At 42.4% G+C, this 24,056-nt stretch overlaps 1 protein-coding gene across 1 annotated transcript in view; it reads right to left on the bottom strand.

Moving 5' to 3' along the window:
* DNHD1 (dynein heavy chain domain 1) overlaps window positions 1–17,615 on the bottom strand; it is a 79,369-nt gene extending 61,754 nt beyond the window's left edge. Inside the window, 6 exon segments of the mRNA XM_072725312.1 lie at window positions 3,493–3,649; window positions 5,467–5,577; window positions 5,657–5,860; window positions 12,343–12,516; window positions 15,697–16,531; window positions 17,444–17,615. Coding sequence (XP_072581413.1) covers window positions 3,493–3,649; window positions 5,467–5,577; window positions 5,657–5,860; window positions 12,343–12,516; window positions 15,697–16,531; window positions 17,444–17,615 — 1,653 coding nt within the window.
* Between the last annotated feature and the right edge of the window lie 6,441 nt (window positions 17,616–24,056).

The raw sequence follows: 24,056 nt of genomic DNA on the forward strand, positions 1-24,056 counted from the left end.
ATATATATATATATTTTTTTTTTTTTTTTTTATGATAGGCACACAGTGAGAGAGAGAGAAGCAGAGACATAGGCAGAGGGAGAAGCAGGCTCCATGCACCGGGAGCCCGACGTGGGATTCGATCCCGGGTCTCCAGGATCGCGCCCCGGGCCAAAGGCAGGCGCCAAACCGCTGCGCCACCCAGGGATCCCCAGAAACAATAATATTTTAAAACATTTATAATAGCAACAAAAAATATCAAATATCTAGTAATAAATTTAATGAGATATGTTCAAGACCTCTACAGGAAACCTATAAAACCTTAGTAGAAGAAATTAAAGAAATCAAAATAAATGAAGAAATCAATGTTTATGACTTGGAAATCAAAATATTATTAAGATATCAATTCTCCTTCAAATTGACCTACAAATTTAAAGCAAAGTAATAGGGGCACCAAGGTGGCTCAGGGGGTGAAGCGGCTGCCTTCAGCTCAAGTCATGATCCCAGGGTCCCAGGATAGAGCCCCATTCGGGCTTCCTGTTCATCAGCGAGCCTGCTTCTCCCTCTGCCCACCACTCCCTCTGCTTGTGTGTGTGTGTCCTGTCAAATAAATAAATAAAATCTTAAAAAAAAAAAAAAAGCAAGGCAATAAAAAAATCCCAGCAAAATTATTTTGTGGAAATTAATAAGCCAATTCTAAACTTTATATGGAAATTTAAAGAACCTAGCATAGCCAGGAAAATCTTGTATAATAAAAAGTAATAGGACTTATAATACCAGATATCAAGACATACCATAAAGCTACAATAATTAAGATGATGTGACACTGACAAAAAGACATCTGCAACAATGTGGATGGAACTAGAGGGAATTATGCTAAGCGAAATAAGTCAGAGAAAGACAAGTATCATATGATTCCAATCATGTGGAATTTAAGAAACAAAAAGAGATCATAGGAGAAGGGAAGGAAAATGAAATAAGATGAAAAGAGAGAGGGAGGCAAACCATAAGAGTCTCTTAACTCTAGGAAATAAACAGAGTTGCTGGAGGAGAGATGGGTGGCGGGGATGGGGTAACTGGGTGATGGACATTAGGGAGGGCATGTGATGTAATGAGCACTGGGTGCTATACGCAACTGATGAATCACTAAATTTTACCCCTGAAATTATTAATAATTGTATGTTAACTAAATTGAATTTAAATTAAGATAATTTTTTAAAAAGACAGATAAATAGATTAATGGGACAGAAAAGAGTCTAGAAACAGATCCACACATATAGTCTTTTATTTAAGAAGACACTATTGTAATTAAGTGAGTCAAGGATAGTTTTTTCAATAAATGGGAAAAATAAAACTTGATTCTTACCTCACACCATACATAAAAATTAATTTGAAATGTACCAAAAACCTAATGTGAAAGAAAAGATAATAAAAGTTTTAGAAGAAAACAGGAAAATATTTACATGACTTTGGGTGTGGGCAAAGATTCTTTAACCAGGACTCAAAAGCACCACTCAGAGAAGATTGATAAAATGAACTTCAAATAAATTAAGAACTGTTAATCAAAAGATAACATTAAAATAGGAAAAGGGCAAGCCACAGACTGGGAGAAAATATCTATAATACATATATTTGATATGGGACTCATCTAGAATATATTAAGAACTCCTACATATTAATAGGAAAAAAAGATAACCCAATTAAAAATGAGCAAGAGAATTAAGACACTTCACAGAAGTGGGTACCAAAACAACCAATATACATGAAAAGACGCTTAACAACCTTGGTGATCATAGAAATACGAATTAAAACTACTGTGAGATACCACTGTATGCCAGTATGGCTAAAATCAAAACCCCTGGCAATACCAAGTGTTTATGAGAACATAGGGCAACTGGAAATCTCCTACATTGGAGAATATAAACCTGGTAAAACCATTCTAGAAAACTGTCTGGTACTGCAAAACATACATATTATTCCAGAAATTTTACTCCTGGAATACATACTCCAAACTAATGGATGCTTATGTCCATCAAGACATGTCCAAGAATGTTCTTATCAGCATTACCCATGATGGCAAAAACTGGAACAAACTCCAATGTCCATCAATAGAAGAATAAATGGTGGTACATTCATAGAGGGAAATATTACATAGCATACAAAAAAGTGAACCACTGTTACCTAGAAGATTATGGATAAATCCCACTAACAAAATTTTGAGTGGGAAAAAAAAAGCCAGACATGATGATTTCATTTATATGTAACTCAAAATCAGACTAAATGAATCTATGGTGACAGGGATGAGAGTAGTGGTTACCTTTGTGGGGTTATTGACAGGAGAAGTACCAGGGAACTTGCTGAGGTGCTGGAAATATTCTATATCTTTTTTTTTAATTTTTATTTATTTATGATAGTCACAGAGAGAGAGAGAGAGAGGCAGAGATATAGGCAGAGGGAGAAGCAGGCTCCATGCACCAGGAGCCCGACGTGGGATTCGATCCCAGGTCTCCAGGATCGCGCCCTGGGCCAAAGGCAGGCGCTAAACTGCTGCGCCACCCAGGGATCCCCAAATATTCTATATCTTGATCTGGGTGGTGGTTACATGGATATATATATATATATATATACAAATATTTCAATAAACTGAACACTTAAAATTTGTTTTCCTTAGTGCATGTAAATTATACCTTAATTAACAAAAACTACTGACCATTACAAAAATTATAGTTTTGTGACATTAAAACAAAGGTGGGATTTAGGAAATAGGAGATAGAGAAAGGCCATGGAACAGTTCGCCCCCATGTTCTGTCCCTTAGTGCAATGGCAGGTCAGCCTGTTATTGTCTGGAGGCTAAAAGCCATCTCCCTGTATCAATCTACAGGGGGCCGTCCTTCCATTATTTCCCATGTTCACAAAATCTGGGTGGGCCCCTTCTCTCAGAACTAGACTAACTGCAGGTGGGGATCAACCAGATAACTGTGAAAATATCCAGGCCCACCTGGCAGACAACAAACTATAGTGATGAAAACAAACACACACCAGGACCTCCAGGAACCCTAAGCGGGGGGCATGTCCCAGAAATGCAAAGGAGGCATAATTAGGAAGGACATCATCACTGGATGCTTCTAACAGCCACTAACAGCCACAGTGGCCTGCCAAAGGTTCAAGATAGGTTCAAAGATAAGCCCAGCAGCACAAGAGATCCAGATTTCAACTTTCAAATTCCCTAATGCCCCTGGCACAAACAACTGAAGAAAAATTATTGTTATGTTCCCTCCCTCCCTGCTCAAGGCCATGACCAACCCTTAGGGAAAAGGTTGAGTCCAAGCCTCTGCCCATCTATATAACTGATCCATCCACTCCGCTGTCCTGTTGGACAGGACAATGGCTCTGAGCCAAATGCAACATCCAGGCCACACATGGGATCCCAGGAGAAGCTTAAGCCAAGACGACGCTGAAATTCTGACAAGCTTACCTTGGAGAAAAGGTTCACAGTAAGTTGGAGCCTCTTACCAGTTGAAGGATGGATGTGCAGAGGTGCAGGCAGCGATGGAGCAGCCGCAGAGCCTTGTGGTTCTCCCTGGCTAGAGCCCGCTGCAGGTCCAGCAGCTTGTAGCTTCGATTGGGCTCTTGGGGAAGCCACGGTACAGAGCGCAGCTCCTGCAGAAGCCTGGGATCAAGGGCTAAGCTGGTCAGAGCCAGCATCTCAGCCCTCTTACCTTTTTTTTTTTTTTAAGATTTTATTTATTTATTCATGGGAGACACAGAGAAAGGCAGAGACATAGGCAGAGGGAGAAGCAGGCTCCCTGCAAGGAGCCTGATGCAGACCTTGATCCCAGGACTCTGGGACCATAACCTGAGCTAAAGGCAGATGCTCAACCACTGAGCCACCCAGCTGCCCCCCTCAGCCCTCTTTCCTTGAACACCTTTGACCTCTTTCCAGCCTAGCCCACTTTAGAATAAGCAAAAGCTTAGAAAGATTATAATATTCCTAGTGACCTACAGTGACAACTTCCTCTTGATTGTTCTTTGGAAGAATTCAAGCTGAGGAAGTTGCTGGCTAGGAAATTCTTTGGGAAAGGTCTGGGATTTGTACAAATGTTTGTACTAAGTGACCTTTCTGCTAGGAGAGGGTCAAATAGATCCCAAGGTCTGACTTAGAAGGAGAAACCACAGAGGCTTCTTCCTTAGAATAGAGGAAGCTAAGGGCCCTAAAAGTCTAGATGGACAGATGAGTTTTAGGATCAAAGGTGATGAACCTCCAACTTATCTAACATGGACTGAGCATCCCTGAGAAAAATCTGCCTCTGTTATCTACTCTCCCCACCCTCCCCAAAAACTTCACATCTCTAAAAATACCTCAAGCCAAAAGACACCCAATAAGCAGAGGATGATCATAATGGGTGTCATTTTATTTAGTACCTATTTAGAGGCATTGAAGAAATCTTCATCCCTAGTTTTCATATCAGGAAATGAGGCTCAGAGAATAAAGTCCCTTGCTAGTATTCAAGATTTAAATTCAGATCTGTCCAGCCTCCAAGCCATCATGCTTTTAAATATACCAAGATAATTAGGCTAGACTAGAGGATTCCTAGAGTAAAGGTTGTAAACTGGTAGCCCATGGGTCAAATTCAGACTGAACATGCTTTCATATATTCCACTAAGAGTCGTCCAGCACACTGTTTTAATAAAAATCTGAGTTAATTAGGTAAAATTAAGACACTTTAAAACAAAATGTGGATTTCCAGGAAATCCTAAAAAAGATAAGGTGGCTGGCATGCTATACCCATATTCCCAGAGGCAACAGTGAACTGGAACTGAGTAGTGATTGTCCTGTTTAGATGTAGTCTCCAGATTGCATTCCCCACACCCCCTAATGTCTTGCACCTAATCCACTGCCTTTCTTCCAAAGCCTTTGTTTGGGCCCTGTATATGTTTGAATTTACAACTTCTCTCACAGAAAATAATTAGAAGTGGCTAAGAAGTACAGGAAAAAGAAAAAAGTACTGAAAATAGGAATCACTAAGTACCCCGCCCCCGACTCCAAAAAAGAAAGAAAGAAAGAAAGAAAGAAAGAAAGAAAGAAAGAAAGAAAGAAAGAAAAAATCCAAGAGAGAAGAGAGAATGGAAAAAGCAAAGAATTTGAATTCAAACACCTGAGTTATATCCCCAGATGCAATACTTAATAATTGTATGATCTGGGGCAAGTTGATGTAGGAATACATAATTATATGAAGATATGCTTAGAATACATTATTCAGAAAAAAACTGGTTACTTAACAATATGTCAAGTATGACTAAATTTGTATATGTGTTAGAAAAAAAGACTAACAAAATGTTTGTCTTGGTTATTTATATGTGGTCAGATTAAAGATTTTGTCCCTTTGTGTGTTTTTGTATTTTCCAAAATTTCTACAAGGACCATGTTACTACTTTTTGTAAAAATAATTTCAAAACATTCATTGACATTGTGTTTGCAGACCTTACCTGCTAATATGCAGAAGCCCAGCTCCAAAGTGGGGCACAGCCAAGAGCAGATGCTTCTCTAGGAAAGTTCGGCACCGCTGCAGTCCCTGTAACTTCACACTCCTCTTCCAACTACAAATCAGAGGGCAGTGATAACATGCTCTTGCTCCCTGCAACACTGGTCCCCAAATCCCAGACCATCATCACCTACCGAGCCAAGGCCTTGTATAAGAGGCAATATTTGAAGAATGGAATGAACTGGAGCTGCTGCCAGAGGACGGAGTGGCGGTGCCAGGTACCCAGCGTTATTGTCTCACTGCCCTCCACAGGATGTATATGCAGGATCCCAAATGGAGAGAAGATGTAGTGCTCAGGGTTCACCTTCTTTGGTGGCACCACGACCAGGTTATAGGGCCTTTTAAAAAGAGCTCTGATCAGCAGGAGCCCTGGGAACTTGTGCAGGCTTCAGGAAGGGACAAAAGAAGGTTGGAGATGGAAAACATGGAAGCAGAAATGAAGGCAGAGGAAGGTTGGAAGAGGGGAAACAGTAGAATGATGTTCAAACTAAAAAGAGGAAACATATATTATTAAGAATAAATGGAAGCCAAGGGCACCTGGGTGGCAGAGTCGGTTAAGTGCCCGATTCTTGGTTTTGGCTCAGGTCCTGATCTCTGGGTTGAGATGGAGTCCAGCATCAAGCCTCAGCATGGGCTCTTTTCTCAATGTGGAGACCACTTGAGTTTCACTCTCCCTTTCCCTCTACCCCTCTCCTTGCTCATTCACTCATGTGCATGCCTGCTCTCTTTCTTTCTCTCTCAAATAAATAAATAATTCTTAAAAAAAAAAGAAGAAGAAGAAATGGAAGCCAAAGATAGAGAAGAAAAAAATAAAAAGGCACCTAGCCAGTTCTAAGGAGTTCATATCTCCAGATCCAGATACTTTACATCCCATCAAATCTAAGATTCCATTAGTTGTAAGCTCCAGAATTTAAAAAAAAATTAAACACTAAAATTTAAAATGCTGCCAACGTGATACTTCATGAATTTGTAAGATGCATCACAACTTCAGAGATGTTAAAATGTGAAAAAAAGTACATCCTAGAAATGATAAAACATGTATATCTCTAGGTACTGAAATAACACAGAGAGATCATTAGGGGGTGCTGTTTGGAGTAACTGAGAATGGGGAAAAGCAGGGGGCAACTAGAAGACTAGACACACGCAAATTAAGAGGAAAACTGTACCCTAGAGCACTGGACAAGTACCTCCAGAGTCATCTCAAAATCCTACTAAGTTCTCTTACTTCAGTGCAATGCATCTACATCCCACACTAAATGCCATTTATATGGAACTATACAATAGTTGTATCGAGTTGCAGGAGACTAGTTAGCATAATGCTATGTTTGGGCACATTCAGTAGAGCATTTATAAGTTTTATTTTACAGTTTTATTTTCATAACTTGGAACCAATAATATTTTTAAGCATTAAATATATTTTAGAATCCTTTAAAAGCTATTATGTCCCAGGTCCTACACCTATAATGTCTAAGAGATAAAATGGTCCTCTTCTATCTCTTCTCTCAATTTTCTAGAATATATTATTAAGCAAATGACTTAAGAGAACTTAGAGAGGTGCTTGGGTGGCTCAGTCAGTTAAGAATCCAATTCTTGATTTCAGCTCAGGTCATGATCTCAAGAATTGTCTGACCAAGCCCTATGTCAGGCTCTCAGCTTAGCGGAGAGTCTGCTTGAGGATCCTCTCTCTCTCCCTCTTCCTCTATGCCTCCCCTGGCTCACACTCTCTCACGTACCCTCTCTCTCTCCCAAAATAAATAAATAAAATCTATTAAAAAAAAAAGCATTTAGGGCTCCTGGCTCAGTCGGTTAAGTGTCTGCCTTTTTTTTTTAAAGATTTATTTATTCATGAGAGACACACGAGAGAGAGAGAGAGAGAGAGAGAGAGAGAGAGAGGCAGAGATACAGGCAGAGGGAGAAGCAGGCTCCACTCAGGGAGCCCGATGTGGGACTCAATCCGGGTCTCCAGGACCACGCCCTGGGCTGAATGCTAAACTGCTGAGCCACCCAGGGATCCCAAGCATCTGCCTTCTGCTCAGATCATGATCCTAGGGTCCTGGGATGAGTCCCGCATTGGGCTTCCTGATCAGCCGGGAGTCTGCTTCTCCTTCTCCTGCTCCCCCCACCTCATGCTTGCTCATTCTCTCTCATAAAAATAAATAAAATCTTTAAAACAAGCAAAAAAAAAAAAAAAGAGCATTTAGAATTTAGATAGATTTGAGAATGAACTCACTAAATCAAGTTATATAAAAACTTTGTTTCTTTTCTGACAAAGTGACTTGATTTTCCCAAGTATTCTTTCTCCCAAACTATTTCTTCTTAAACAAAGAGTAGTTATAACTTCGCCTAAGGTAGTTAAGGGAAAAATATAGGATTTAAAGCAAAATCTATCTGATTGAAGCCACCCCTTTTAACCACTGGGCTGCTTAGCTTCCCATAGAATAGCCTCCTATCCTAACTGATCCCCGGCTCTCCCAAGGAGTCATTCCTTCCCCTATGACCTTCTTAATGAATGCTTCTCTTTCTTTTTTCTTTTCTTTAAAAGTTCCTACTCCTTCCCATTTTTTAATGCCTTCATGGAGTTTAGTTAAACCATTGATCATGTTTCCCTTCTGTCCAAGTACTGTGGAGATGAGGACATAGAAATAACTACTTCATAATTTTTGCTCTCAGAGGGCTTGGATCAGAGTATTAAATGATGCTAGAGAGTATTTAACTAATTCCAAAACATCTCAAACTCTATGCCTTAATGAAACATAGCAAGTTCTATACTGAACTCATAATTTACTGCCTCTAAATATGTTCCTACTCTGGATAATTCATTCATTCATTCATTCAACAAACATTGAGTCTCTACACCAAACTGTTCTACACCCTTGGGATACATTGTTAAACAAAACAAACAAACATCTCTGTCATGATAGAGCTTTCATTATACTAAAGAAGAAAAATGATAAATGCAATAAATGAGAGAGGAAGAAAAACACAGGAAAAGGATATTGGCAGTGCCAGGGGAGGACAAAGGGTGAAGAAGTAACAATTGAGCAAAGGCTCTAAGGAAGTGAAGGAATAAATTCCTTTCTGAGTATGAATCAACACTTAGGACAAAAACCCATATAACACTGTATCTTAAATATATTAGAATTTTAAAAATTCTAGGATAAGTGCAAGAAAAATTTGATAAATTCAAACCATTGGGGGAAAAAAAAAACCTGTTACATGACAAATAAAAAAATTAAACAATAAATGCCAGAGTTCTACTTTTATTGATGGTGCACTAGAAATTTGGAAGTAACACTCTTACTTGAGGACAACTAGAAAAAGGCAAAATAAGCAGATAATATAGGAAAATAATCTGTATGAACACATCAGAGAACTAAAAGTTAAATGCCCCAGGCTCTGGGTTGGGACCCTGGCCACATTATAGGTTGAAGCAGAAAACATGTCCCTCCTGGGTGTGTGCCCCAAACCACCACCTCCTGATCCTTTGGCTGTCTGCACCTGTCCAAAAAGCTCAGCTCCTCTTCTCAGTCTTTTAGGAACAGATAGTAAGACTGACACACAATTGCTGATACTGGAATCGACATGCATCTCTGTTTGGGGAAAAGCACCACCAAATGCTAAGCTCACTTCAGTCAGTTCCCTTCTTTGGCAGATGTTGATCCTATAATTATTCACTGCCTTTTTAGTTCTCTTGATTATGGCTTCTTGTCTCTCTATGTGCCTAATTATTTTTGTTTGTGCTGCTTCTCTGAGCTGATAGTTTAAAGTTCTAAGATTCTAATTTTCTTTGTGTAAGCTCTCTGTGACAGTCAGTAAGTGTCCCATCCCACACTGCCACCATTACTACCATTCCTGCCAGTCAATCAAGTGTGGTGGCCACTGGGTATCAGTAGGTAGTTCATCACATTCAGCCACAAGTGGTAGTTTAATTAATCGTTATGTCGGGCAGCCCCAGTGGCTCAGCTGTTTAGCACCGCCTTCGGCCCAGGGCCTGATCCTGGGGACCCGGCATCAAGTCCTGCATCGGGCTCCCTGCGTGGGGCCTGCTTCTCCCTCTGCCGGAGTCTCTGCCTCTCTGTCTCTGTGTCTCTCATAAATAAATAAAAAATATATTTAAAAAATTATTCGTTATGTCACTATGTATCATGGATTACTAGTATCCTATATCCCATCAGCAGAGAGCTCAGTACTGTTCAAAGCCAATGACATTACCAAATCAATATCAGAATCCCATATTTGAGGCTCAATTTCTTTCATGATACCAGTAAGGGTCCAGTCAGGAAAACAGAAACCAAACTAGGCATTTCAACAAAGTGAATTTAATAGAGAGTATATATATATTTTTTAAGATGTCAAAGAAATGAAAAACCAAAAGGGAATACTAAGACAGCACACATACAATAATGGATGCCAGTCCCAGAACTAAAGAAACAAAGGGAAGGTAACTGGATTCTCAGAAGCTCTGAGCCTGGAGAAAGGGCTTGTAGAGCGTGGACCTGGACTTTTTAAGAGACACAGCTAGGCTGCTACTGAGTTTGGAGGAAGGGCCGTGTAGTCAAGATGCAGAACTCTGATGGGAAGGTGCCACCCAGCTCAGAATCATGACGAAGCTAATTCAGAAGGTGCCTGCAGCCACCAAGATAAAGGACCAATGCTGACAGAGGAAGAAAGGGGAAGAGAAATGTCCTTCTTTTATCTTGCTGCCCAGTCTCCTTCTAGCACCCCCTACTAATCAAATCTAATAGGAGGTCAGACCAAAAAGTCTCAGCCCCAATACCATGCAGAGAGAGGAGAGTTAGAGCCAAAAGACAATTGATTAATAACTGGCACAATGCTCTCAGTGAAAATGTGTTAATTAATTGATCAGTAAATGCATGGATGATATGGATCATTAGTGCTACATTAATAAATGCTCAGGAGAAAGAGAGCAGTGTACGCAGGAAATAAAGCTTTCTGGGAGGATATATGACATACTGCTTAAGACCGTGGACTTTTCAACAAAACTAAAAGACAACCTACAGAATGGGAGAAGATATTTGCAAATGACATATCAGATAAAGGGCTAGTTTCCAAGATCTATAAAGAACTTATTAAACTCAACCCCAAAGAAACAAACAATCCAATCATGAAATGGGCAAAAGACATGAACAGAAATCTCACAGAGGAAGACATAGACATGGCCAACAAGCACATGAGAAAATGCTCCGCATCACTTGCCATCAGGGAAATACAAATCAAAACCACAATGAGACACCACCTCACACCAGTGAGAATGGGGAAAATTAACAAGGCAGGAAACCACAAATGTTGGAGAGGATGTGGAGAAAGGGGAACCCTCTTACACTGTTGGTGGGAATGTCAACTGGTGCAGCCACTCTGGAATACTGTGTGGAGGTTCCTCAAAGAGTTAAAAATAGACCTTCCCTACGACCCAGCAATTGCACTGTTGGGGATTTACCCCAAAGATACAGATGCAATGAAACGCCGGGACACCTGCACCCCGATGTTTCTAGCAGCAATGTCCACAATAGCCAAACTGTGGAAGGAGCCTCGGTGTCCATCGAAAATGAATGGATAAAGAAGATATGGTCTATGTATACAATGGAATATTACTCAGCCATTAGAAATGACAAATACCCACCATTTGCTTCAACGTGGATGGAACTGGAGGGTATTATGCTGAGTGAAATAAGTCAATTGGAGAAGGACAAACAGTATATGGTCTCATGCATTTGGGGAATATAAATAATAGTGAAAGGGAATAGAAGGGAAGGGAGAAGAAATGGGTAGGAAATATCAGGAAGGGAGACATAACATAAAGACTCCTAACTCTGGAAAAGGAACTAGGGGTGGTGGAAGAGGAGGAGGGCGGGGGGTGGGGGTGACTGGGTGGCAGGCACTGAGAGGGGCACTTGACGGGATGAGCACTGGGTGTTATTCTGTATGCTGGCAAATTGAACACCAATAAAAAATAAATTTATTATAAAAAAAAAAGACTGTGGACTTTTGGGTTAAGATAGTCCTAGGTTTGTCTGTTTCTACCACTTACTATGTGACAAGTTATTTAACCTCTTGATGCATCAGGGTACTCATCTCATGCATGGAAATAATAATAGCATCTACCTGGAAGGTGAAGGTTAAACAATACATCATGTATTTATTAGCACAATGCCTGGAAAAACTTACCTAATGGTAATTATTATTATTATTATTCCTGGGAAGAGATGGGACTTGAATAGGGCTTTTAAAAACATGTAAATTTTAGAACTAACAGAAGAAAATTAATGCCTCCTGAGTCATATGGAAGGATACTTGTTTTTTTAGTCCCAGAGATAAAACTAGGACCAGAAGATAGAAGTTAAAAGAAAGCAGATTTTGGTTCAGTCTAAGGAATGAGATACCTTGGCAAACTCAAAGCTTCCCCTCACTGTAAAGATTCAAACACCTGATTCCCGCATTGGAGTTGGAAGAGAGCACCATTAAACTCCCTTCGGAGACAATGACCAAATGTTTCTATCATTTTAGGACAGAATAAAGAAGACAGAGACAAAAGTAGAAGAGGATGACTAAGACCAAAGACTGTGAAGGCAAAGGGGAGCAAAGCAGAGGTGCAGAATGGAAAGGAGGAGGCTGAGAAGGGAAGAAAGAGGGATACTGGAAGACAGAGAAGCAGCCAGAGAGGAATTCGTATGGAGAGGAGGACATTGCTTCCTCTCAGGTTGATTAGGATGGGAGTCTGTGCAGATAAATGTGTGGGAAGAGAGCATAGGCCGAAACCAGGGAGTGGCCAGAGAAGAAAGGGTCTGACATAGGCTCTTACCTAAAGTACCGGCTGGGAGCTACATTGAGATAGAGGAAGTGGATCTTCTTCAGGTATCTCTCAGTCTTCAGAATGGTCATCACCTGCCTACCCAGGAGGGAAGTCTGAAGTGAGAAGCCAGTGCTTCTCTTCTGGAAGGTCTTCTTCCCAGGAACTTCTGGATCAAGCTGAGACCTGTACAATAAAAAATCAGGAGAAAAGAGACCAAGTTGCCACTGTTAGTGGTGAAAAGAGGAGCTAGATCAGGTACCTAAGAGGATATGATGTGGTATTCTCAGAGCCTGTCTACCATCTATACCCAAAGGTGTTCACATACTGAGCAAATATAGTCAAACAGCTACATTCACACAGACCTATATATGAGCAACCCTTCCCTTTCTGATAAGTGAATAATCATTCTGGATTTATTGCAATAACTATGAAGTCAGTATTACTTAATACTGAGTAAAAGTACTGGGAATACTTTGTTTTCCCAACTCCTTACCTTCCAAGCCCACAGTTCTGGATTTCTCCTCAGTGGCAACCTTCCTAACCTTCTAGATCTATCTTTGCCCCTATTATGCCTGCTTTCCAATTCCACATGATCCCCATGCTTGTGACTCTTGCTCTTCCCTCATCACCACCTAACTTCTAGTTTCACATCTTTTCCTTTCTAGCTAGAATCCAGTGATGCATCCTTTGACCCTTTCAAGCCTGCACAGTACTCTCAATCTTCTCACCTTTCCACAATACCAGCCAACAAAACTGGTATGAAAATTAATTATCCAAGAAACCAAAAACCAATCACCTGGACTAATAATTTCGGTTGGAGTGACCTCAGAGCACAAAACAAACAAACAAAAAATCTGAATAATTAAACTTAGAATTAACTAGTCAAGTATAACAATGTCACTAATTGACTCAAACTTAGAGCAACAGAACAAGTAACCCCGGGGATAACAGTGTAATCCTATTTTAAAATTCATATCAACGGTAGGGCTTGTACCTTTGATGTTAGATCAGGATATTTTAATGGTATAATAGCTACTAAAGCTTCATTTCCTCAACAATTAAAGTGCTACATGGTCTAAATTGGCTCAGAAGACTGAGGAACCAGAAATATCAGCGCCTCTATGGATTCCTAGTATCTAATCTCAACTATGGGCTTACTCTGCTCTGATGTCTTCATATGAGTCCTCAGGCAGCTTTCTCTTTCAGACTCCTTGGCTGCTATTCCAGGCTTCTACCTACCCTCATGCCCAGCCCTGCCAGGCCTCTTTCTATCCCCTTCTCTGCCTCCTTCTCTGCCCAGAGAAAACGGAGGCTCTTGGCCATGAACTAACTTCCTTCAATTCAGCTGCCTTCCCACACATTTATCTGCACAGACTCCCATCCTAATCCCATCCTAATCAACCTGAGAGGAAACAATGTCCTTTCTTCTCTCCAAGACTTATTCCTCCATTTGTGCTATGGATCTCTGATCACCTCATCATGATGTATTTCAATCTCTTCCTTTTCTTACTATTAGCTTATATTTACTCATTCACTGTACAAATATTGATTGAACACCCACTTCTCAAGCACTGCCTGAAGGGCTATGAACATCTCTCCATTTTTTAAGAGTCCTATCCAGACACCACTATTATCCTATTATCTCTCTCCCTTTCAAGCCAAGCTTCATGAAAGAATAATAATATGTGATTTCTACTTCCTCATCTCTCATTTGCTCCTGAATACACTAAAATCTGGCTTCTGCCTCAAAAAACTCCCCTGAAATAAATCACTCTCATCAACTTCTTGTTACTAAAACAAATGAACATTTTTCAGATTTGTCTTACTTGCCTCAGTAGCATTTAATACTACTGACTGCTTCCTTTTCCTTGAAACTTTCCTCTCATTTCACCTTATAACCTGCATAATATTTTGTTAACAACTCCAATCTAAACTCAAACCCTTCTGATGTGCTTTCCCCTACCTGTACACACACACACACACACACACACACACACACACACACACACATACACATGCGTGCACCCAGAGGAGCAGCCAGGGGAAAGGCAGTGTTCTCTGTTTTATAGCACTTATTACAATTTGTAATTATATTTTACTGGTACCAACTTTACTTAATATCTGTTCCCCTAACTAAACTGTAAAACCCCCAAAGAAAGAGATTGAGTCTGTCTTGTTCACTTCTGTATCTCCAGCATCTTGCGGTTCCTGAAATATACTGGGGATCCAATAATACTTATTGAATGAACAGATGCCTAGGGGAATAGGCCTGGAGAACTTTGTGCAAATTAAGCCACATTAGCTGGGCCTCAGAGGCTTATCACCAAGTCCAAAGAGAAGGCTTAGAACTTAACCCCTCTCAACATCTCAGCCCATTATCATTTTAGTTACATTCTCCCAGGAAAGGAACCATACTCAGAGCACATGGCAGGTCTTTTTAAAGAGTCTGCTGATAGTATTGAAGAGATAAATTGTTCCATCAGGGCCTCAGGAGCCTATCTATCTGTCCACCATTATGGTTCCAAGTCTTTAGGAAAACTTTGACCCATCCATAAACTTAAAGCAAAAACTGAGGAAGCCAACCTAGTTTAAAGGTAAAGCTACCACTCTTCCCAGACAATGAATGTCCTAGACAAGCTGGAAAGCACTTAGAAAATCAGGCCAGAGGATGGGGGGAAATTCTCATGCTAGAGTTTAGAACTCTCAGAAGAGGAGGTCTCTGCAGGCATTCTGAAATTCTGAAAGGAGTGACAAGAGCCAGATTGGGGGAAACAATCAGCATTCAAGGGGCCAGGATACCTATACTGGCACAGCAGGAAGACTCTGGAAGGGTCAGAATGAAAGTCCCATTTGGCAGTGTTGCCAACTCTAATCTGCTTTGGGGCTGGCTTACCTCACATAGACATGAGTGGGAAGGCCCTTAGATCACCACTCACCTAAAGGCACCCTGAGAGAAGGACCTGTACCCAAAAGCCAGCACCCAACATTAGGTAGGCCCAGAGACAAGGCTCAGTGTTTATGAATGAGTAAGAGAAAGAACTCAGGAAGCTTCTAGCACCATCTGAAAAAGAATGACACTCTGGAAACTCAAGCTGTTTTCTGAAGCTTGGCTTCCTTATTGCTGATTTTTGATTTTCACAAATTTCTGCACTGCCCAATGGGGATGAACACTAAGATCACTTGGTTTATTAGCAGACAAAAAGGAAGAGAGAAGCAGCTTCAACCAGCATGGCCTGTAGTCCGGCTAATGCTTAAAATCAACAGGGAGCTGAGCTGGTTCTGGACATCTAAGTCCTAGAAACACCCATACACTGACTTCTTTTTCTCCTCTGCCTAAAGCCCCAGTCTGGGCCCCTCACTTACTTAGTCTCTTTTCTTCCAACAGGTTCCTCCGCTGTGTTGTCAGTGCCTTGGCTTTCATACTGTACAGGGATGTCTGTTGCCAGTGCCAAAGGCAGAAGGCTTAGGCCATCTAGCCACCAGGTCTCTGTCAGGGCCACCTGAGCGCCAACAATACCCAGGCTGTGCTGTAGCTCAGGCAGTGTCAATGGTCGCAGCCATGTAGCCAACTCCTCCCCTACTTGCTGCCCACCCCACCGGGCTTGTACAAAAGGGCAGGCTGGGTGTGGGGGCCCATGATGGAACTTCTGCTTCTGGGGACAGCACTCAATATGAGAGGCACTTTCTAACAAAGAGGTATCTGGGGGAAAGGCCTGCTCTATGGCATCTAGCAGGTCTAGCTGGAGCTGGGATTGGACCCAGGGGGCCCAGTGGGACAACTGTTCCAGGAAGGGCAGCAAATCAAGGCGACCAACAAGTAATGCACGATATGGAGGCAGTAGACGCAACACTGCATACAGGTAGTGCCAAGCTGCAGGACTGCCATCCTTCAGCACAGCTGAGAACAGATCTTGGAGCTCAGCTACCAGGAGCTCCAGCACTGTGGGCTGCTGTGACTGGGTCACTGCCTTTAAGAACTGCCTCTGTTTCCTCTGACCATCCCAGGGCTGCTTTTCTTCGTCTGGAACATAGATGGAATGCTGGGATTCAAGGTCTTCAGATAATGCCTCTTCAGGAGATGAACCTCTCTTTGGCTCTGAGGCCAAGAGGAGCTGGGCATTCAACTGCTGTCGAACTGACCTTGCCCACTGCTCAGGTTCTGACTGCCAGTTCCAGGCTCCTGGCTGCTGGGTCTCACCTGCTTGGCCCAGCCCAGGAGAGGAGTAAGAGAAGGGGCCTTAGGCTCTGGACCAGGAATGGTCAGGGTTTAAGGGGTTAGGGGGAAGGAGAAAGCGGGAGGGAGTGACTTAGGACGGGAAAATGGATGGAGCTGCAGGCAGAGCCAGAACAGCAAAAGACAACTCTCCCTACAGCTTCCCCAAAGACTGGCAAGAAGCAGGCCCAGGGCAGAGGTGGCAGCCCACTTTGTGGAAGAGTTCCTTCCCGCCACCCAGGATACAATCCCTCTCACCTGGCCTAAGGGGTACAGTAGGCAATGGAAGGGAAGAGAGACTGAGGTGCTGGTGAGGTTTCATCCCAATTGCCTATTGGAGAAATTGGTGAACCGGGACTTGGGTCCCCAGCAGAGGCTCACTCTACTCACAGCTGCCCACACAGAGACTGGCATACATAGGAGTGATCACTTGCAGAGACAAAGTGACAAGCACCCAGAAAGGGCTCACTCAAACAACCTTGTAACAGCAAGGAACCATCACTGGGAGTGGAGCCTGGCAATGGCCTGAGGGGAGAAACAGGTCATCACTCAGAGGCAACAAAGCCCTGTCCCATCTGCCCATGGGCTGTGGGGGGGCTGTTGAGGACTACTTGGTCGAGATGAGGTTGGGGGGAGTGCCCAGAGGAAAAAGTGGCAAAGGACAAACAAAACTGGGAGGAGGAGGAGGTAGGGTAGGAGGAATGGGAGGAGGAGAGGGGGAAGGGGGGGCATGGGAGTGTGGGAGGAGAGGATCTTCTGGCGGCGGTGGCAAGGGTGGTCTCCAGGCAAAGAGAAGCGGATTGCAAGCTGTGGACTCACCCGCAGCTCCATCATCCCTTTACGGCTGTTAGAACGGTTAGACCGTCCGGTCCGGTCCGGAAAGGCCCGAGCCTCTACCCACGAACAGCAGAATGCCGCTGGGACACCCGAGGAGCCGGAGAGGGGAGGGGTCGGCATCCTTGTTGGCCGGGGTCACACACAGGCGGGGCGAGGGGCTAGGGCGGAGGCAGGGAAGGGCGGCGGCGCGGCCAAACCCGCTGGCTGCCCACTCAACTTGGGCATAGGCCATCAGCCTGGCTGGGTATGAAAACGAATGACACGGTTGATTTGGGGAAGTAACAACCCTGAGGGCATCGTGGGAAGGTATAATCCATGTGCCTATCTATTCATTGAGCGTCTACGCTAGCACCAGGTACCAACAAGCTAAGTCTTTGGGACCCTACCCAAACGCCATCCACATATCCACCAACCCTACCTCACTGTCCCCCTCAAGAAAACCCACAATAAGGCAAAATCCTTGATCATAGGAAGCCAAAATCGGGGGTGGGAAGGTCTGAATGATGAAACAAGGAAAAGAAAGAGGAAGGGAGGAAGGGAGGAAGGGAGGGAGGGAGGTAAAGAAAAAGGGGAAAAAATTCAGTGTACGATAGGGTCTTACCTCTGTTTTCCAATCCAGCCTTGTTTTTTGTTTATTTAAGATTTTATTTATTTATTCATGAGAGACAGAGACATAGGCAGAGGGAAAAGGAGGTTCCATGCAGGGAGCCCAATGTGGGACTGGAACCCGATGTGGGACTCCATCCCGGGACTCCAGGACCATGACCTGGTCTGAAGGCAGGCGCTAAGCAACTGAACCACGCCGGGATCCCCATGCAATTCAGATTTGTATATCCATCTGCCTGGTTATTGGCTCTACTTGGATATCTGATAAATATCTCAAACTTAAAATCTTAAAATATCCAAACCAGCCTCCTAACTACCACCCCTCTCCCCAGGGCAAATGAAATCTGCTTCTTTTACTGCATCCCCCAAAATGACAAGTCCATTTTTCTAGTTACTGGGGTCAAAACTTGGAGTCATCTTAGATTTCTCTCTCCCTCTCTTCCTTCCCACTTCACCCTATATCCCATGTTGAATCCTTTAGCGAATTCTGTTGGCTTATAGCTTCAAAATCTATGTGGAATCCAACTATTTCTCATCACCTTTGCCAGTCACTATCACTTCTCACCTGGATTATTCCATAGCCTTCTAACTGAACTCCTTCCTTCCACCCTTGCCCCTCCTATCTGCTCTTTTCAGAGCAGCCAGTGACCCTTTTCAAATATAGGCAGCTCTTGTCACTCCTCTGCTCAAAACTCACTAATGCCTTACATCTCATTCCCTCATATAAAAGCCAACGTTGGACACATACAAGTTTTCTGTGCTTGTGTAACAAATTACCATAAACAAAGCAGCTTAAAAACAAACACCAATTTATCACAGTTCTGTAGATCGATGTCCAGCATGGCTTGGTTGGGTTCTCTGCTCAGGGTATCATAAACCTGAAATCAAGGTGTTGGCTGGGTTGAGTTCTTATTGGGAGACCCTGGAGAAGAATCCTCTTCCAAGATTATTCTTGATGGCAGGATTCGAGTCATTGCAGTTGTAGGACTAGGTCCTGGTTTCTTTCCTGGCCATCAACTGGGGGCCATATTCAGGTCCTAGAAGCCACCCACCTTCCTGGCCATATGGCACATTCATCCTCAGGCCATCAACAGTGCCTCAAAACCTTCTCAAGCTTGGAATATATTTTTGTTAGATTTTATTTATTTATTTGAAAGAGAGATCATGAGAGAGCACAAGTGGGAAGGAGAGGGAGAGGCAGGCTCTCCAGGAAGAGGGAGCCTAATATGGGACTCAATCCCAGGACACTGGGATCATGACCTGAGCTGAAGGCAGATACTTAACTGACTGAGCCACCCACCCAGGTGCCCCTCAAGCTTGGCCTCTTTCTGCAACCAGACAGAGAAATCTCTCTGCTTTTAAAAAGTTCATGTGGTTAGGTCAGACCAACCCAGGTAATATCCCTTTCTTTGACTGATCTGTGAATGTTAAGGACAGAAGATACCAATCAGGAAGACTAGGAATGAAAAACTTCTAAATCATTGGCAAATGGTCAAAAGATAAATGCAGAATCATTTCTGTCTCTTCTGATATAAAGCCTTTCTCTTCCTCCCAGACTGAACTGGGAGGAAACTGAAAGATGTTCATTCAATAAATATTTACTAAGCACATATTATGTGCTGCCACTGTGATAAGGATACAACAGTGAGCAATTCAGCCATGAACTGTGACCTCATGCGGTATGTAACTATCAAATGTTAGAACTGCTACCTGCCACAAACATGAGGAATTATGGGATCTGGAGTCTGAGAAGTTTTTTGAAGAAAGAGCATTCACACTAAGTACTCATTAAGAATGCGTTAGAAGTTAAGTAGGTAAAGTGAGGGGAAAGCACTGCAAGCCGGGAAATGGTGCGAAGGCCCTGAGAATGAATAGTACGTGACAGAACTTTGGAGGCAATGTGGTTAGAGCACAGAGAGGGAGGGAGCAAGTGAGGTGTGGTGCAATTCAGTACAACAAACAGTACTGAGAGTCTCGTGTTTGATAATCAATGATGAGATAAAGCTGAGGTGGGCAGGGGCCGGATCATGCAGGGTCTCAAAGATCATGTGTAGAATGTATTTTTATCTTAAGAATGGGAAGCTACTGTGAGGTTTTAAGCATCAGTTTTCTGACCTATGTTTGGAGAATAGATTGGAGAGACACAGAAGTGGATGTGAGGTAAAGTAGCAATTGCAGTGACCCTGTTGGAAGATTATAAAAATGGGGAGAAGCAGACCGAATTAAGGGGGATATTTAGAAATGTAAAATGTAAACAGATGGAATTTGGCAACTGAGTGAGGTTTCTACCTTCTGCAACTGGAAAAGTACTAGGTATTGGAGGAAAGCTGATGAGGAAAACCTTTGAGTTGGGGATGTTTTTGAGATATCTAAGTGGGAATGTCAATCAAGTTGCTCAGAGGAGAGATCTGGGAGGCATGAATAACTGAAGCTGAGTGGGGAGGACACTGTCCTAGAAAAATGTCTAACAGGCCCTAGAGAAACCTTTAGATGTAAAGGCTGGAAGCAGGTGATCCTCAAAGGAGGCTATGAAGCTGTGGTGAAAGTAGTAGAACCATGAGTGGAATCAGACGCCAGTGAAAGACTGACAATGGAACTAGTCCATTGTACCAGATGCTACTGAGAAATGAAGTGAGGACTGGGAAATCATCACTGAATTCAGGGATATGAAAGTCATTTGGTGGGACAGGGTGACCTCATCAAGAACAATTTCAGTAGAATAAAGATTGATGTCAAAATAGACTGGGTGGAGGAATGGGAATGGGAAGAGCCACAGTATCCAACTGTTTTAAGAAGTTAAACTGTAAGGTGGAAAATAATAGATAGTACCTAGAGAGGAATAAAGGAAGTGGTTTGTTTGTTGTAACAGGGGAGTTTTTAGCATGTTTGAACGATGGTGAGAATAGAGTGAAATAGGAAAAAGTCATAGATTCCCAAAGAAGGAAGGACTAGAATTCAGAGCAGGGATAGGCATTGGCATGTTTGCCCTGCTTAGATGGAGGGAATGAGAGAAAGATGCAGATACAGGTGGGTGACCAAGTTTTGTTGTGAGATTTTGTGGTAGCTCCCAACTGACAGCTTTTTTTTTTTTTTTTTACCTATGAATTAAAAAATAAAGTTACCTGCACAAAATTGAAGAGAATAGTTAGGGTAATAAGAGGCTTAAGACTATTGATTCAAAAAAGTCATTGCAGGAGCAGCGGAGACTGGAAAAATCTAGTGGGACTATAGGGGTTGAGACTCCATTTGATGCTGGTAACCACAAATTCAGTGATATAAATCTGCTCTGTAGTGATTTCCTCGGGCTTTTAGCTGTCCAAATGCAGGCAGACAAATACCTCATTTTATCTGAGTCCAACAAAGAGATGACAAAAAAACAGGAGTAGCCTGTTCCAAGAGAATGATTGGAATTTAAGCTGGATAGGAATCTAAAGACAAAAAAAAAAAAAAAAAAAAAAAAAAAAAAGGAATCTAAAGACAGAGGTGTTGATGGAATGAAGGTAGAATCAATGGTTTGAATGCTCCAGCAAAACCAAAGAATAATAGTAAAGGAATAAATCAATAAACAAAGTGGAAGTAATAGTCAGTAAATAGTGTATTAAAGATGGAGCAGTTTGGGGGAAATGACAATGGCTAGGACATAGCTAAGGGAGTGGGTGGATAAGACAGAGTGGAAATTATTGAAGACTGAGAAACCAAAATAGTTAATGGACTATCCAGTAACATTAAAGTACCAAGGGGTTGATAGGAAAACCAAGGGCTAGCCATTTCGAGGAAAGTAGGAGAGCAGTGGTTCCTAAGGACCAGTAATGAGAAAGGGTAGTATAATTCAGTAGGCTCAAAGGAATCTGATTTCGCAAAGGAATAGGCAGTTAGGGATCCCTGGGTGGCGCAGCGGTTTGGTGCCTGCCTTTGGCCCAGGGCGCGATCCCGGAGAACCGGGATCGAATCCCACATCGGGCTCCCGGTGAATGGAGCCTGCTTCTCCCTCTGCCTATGTCTCTGCCTCTCTCTCTCTCTCTGTGACTATCATAAATAAATAAAAATTTAAAAAAAAAAAAAAAAAAAAAAAAAAAAGGAATAGGCAGTTAAGTTCTGAAGTCACAATGGCAAGAACATCAACTCTGTCTCCAAAATGATGTGATAAGGGATAAAGCTTTGTTAACATTCTTGTGTTGTGGGCAACCCGGGTGGCTCAGCAGTTTAGCGCCACCTTCAGCCCAGGGCCTGATCCTGGAGACCTGAGATCAAGTCCCACGTCGGGCTCCCTGCATGGAGCCTGTTTCTCCCTCTGCCTGTGTCTCTGCCTCTCCCTCGCCGTGTCTCTCATGAATAAATAAATAAAATCTTAAAAAAAAAAAAAATTCTTGTGTCATGCTTGAAACATCACACTGCTTTCATTACGCCAATGGTCATCACTTTATGATGAGACCTGAGGAAGATGTCGATGACTACAGGAGATAGGTAGCAACAGTAGAGTTCTTCTACATACTGAACATATTTATAAACAGAGAGGAAAGAAGAGGTTAAAAACTTAAGGGATTAATTGATGGATACTTGTTTTTTCATCCCTAGGGACAGGCTGGGTGCACATGAGCAAACAAATATAAATTCTGGAAATTCAAAGAACATAGCCTCTAGAGTCAAGACAGATCTTGTTCTCAGCCCTTCTCCAGCAAGTAGTAATTATGTGACATGGAAACAGATGATTCGCAATGGAAATTTACTGCAAGGATACAAGCAAATGTCCACGGAAGAGTCCTCCCACCAGCAGCACAGTATTCAAGGTCTCCATTCCTGTCTTGGAATTGGTTAAGTTCACAAACTGCTTTAGCTGAAGTTTTCCGTTCCAAGGAGAAAATTTTAATGGGTAGACACAAACCCATTCAGTAGGGAAGTTCCTGGTCAGCAGCTTGTACATTCCTAGCAACCATCTGTTGAAGATATAGAAACTAAAGACGAAAAGCTATTTGGAGCAACTTTTCTCAAGAGGTAACTATGTAAACACGGGGCTTTGATACATTCTGGATTCTTGCTTCCTCATCATTAAGTGGGGGGATAATATCTCTTACTTGTAGTTTTGCTATAGATTAAAATAGGGATGCCTGGGTGACTCAGTGGTTGAGCATTTGCCTTCAGCTCAGGGTGTGACCCCAGGGTCCTGCAGCAGCCTAGGGAGCCTACTTCTCTTCTGTCTCTACATCTCTCATGAATAAATAAAATCTAAAAAAAAAAAAAAAAAAAAAAAGGCTGAGATAAAGCAGGACATATACCAGCACTGGAACCCATACAAATCGGATAGCTCAATGGATATTTTGAGAGGCAGCCTGGTGTAATAAAAAGCGCATGGATTTTGTTTTTTAAAAAAAGATTATTTATTTATTTATTTATTTATTTATTTATTTATTTATTCATGAGAGACAAAGAGAGAGAGAGGCAGAGACACAGGCAGAGCGAGAAGCAGGCTCCACGCAGGGAGCCTGACGCAGGACTCGATCCCCAGTCTCCAGGATCATGCCCTGGACTGAAGGTGGCACTAAACCACTGAGCCCCTGGGGCTGCCCAAAAGTGCATGGATTTTAAAGTCAGATCTGTATCTTAATACAGGGTCTGCTACTAGAGAATTTCAACTTCCTGATCCACATAGGGGAAAAAATGTCTGCTTTGTGGGTAGTTGTAAGGAGTTTTATGGGAGCCAATGTCTAAGAGCTTCCATTTCCTCTGTAAAAAATGAAACATGGTCCCCTGATGGGGGATAGCTGAACGTGAAATGGGGGATAAGAGCAGTGAAGGTGTAAACTAACTGCCTTGGTGATTAGGAGACAAAATATACCAGGAAGCCACAAAGGGTTGCTTGTTGGTTGACGCTGGAGACCTTGAATGGTTAGTGCCACTCATTACACAGCTGTGTTTTTGTCTAGCAGTCTGAACGGAAGAACAGAAAAGGTAAAACAGCTGGAATGATACAAAAAGGACACAAGGGAGGCAAGAAAATGCGGTGATGGGGTGATACGCCATTTAGAATGCTGGACACAAGTAAATTTTATGAGGGCAATAAATGAGAGAA

Source organism: Vulpes vulpes, chromosome 11 (assembly GCF_048418805.1).
Source record: "Vulpes vulpes isolate BD-2025 chromosome 11, VulVul3, whole genome shotgun sequence".
NCBI lineage: Eukaryota > Metazoa > Chordata > Mammalia > Carnivora > Canidae > Vulpes > Vulpes vulpes.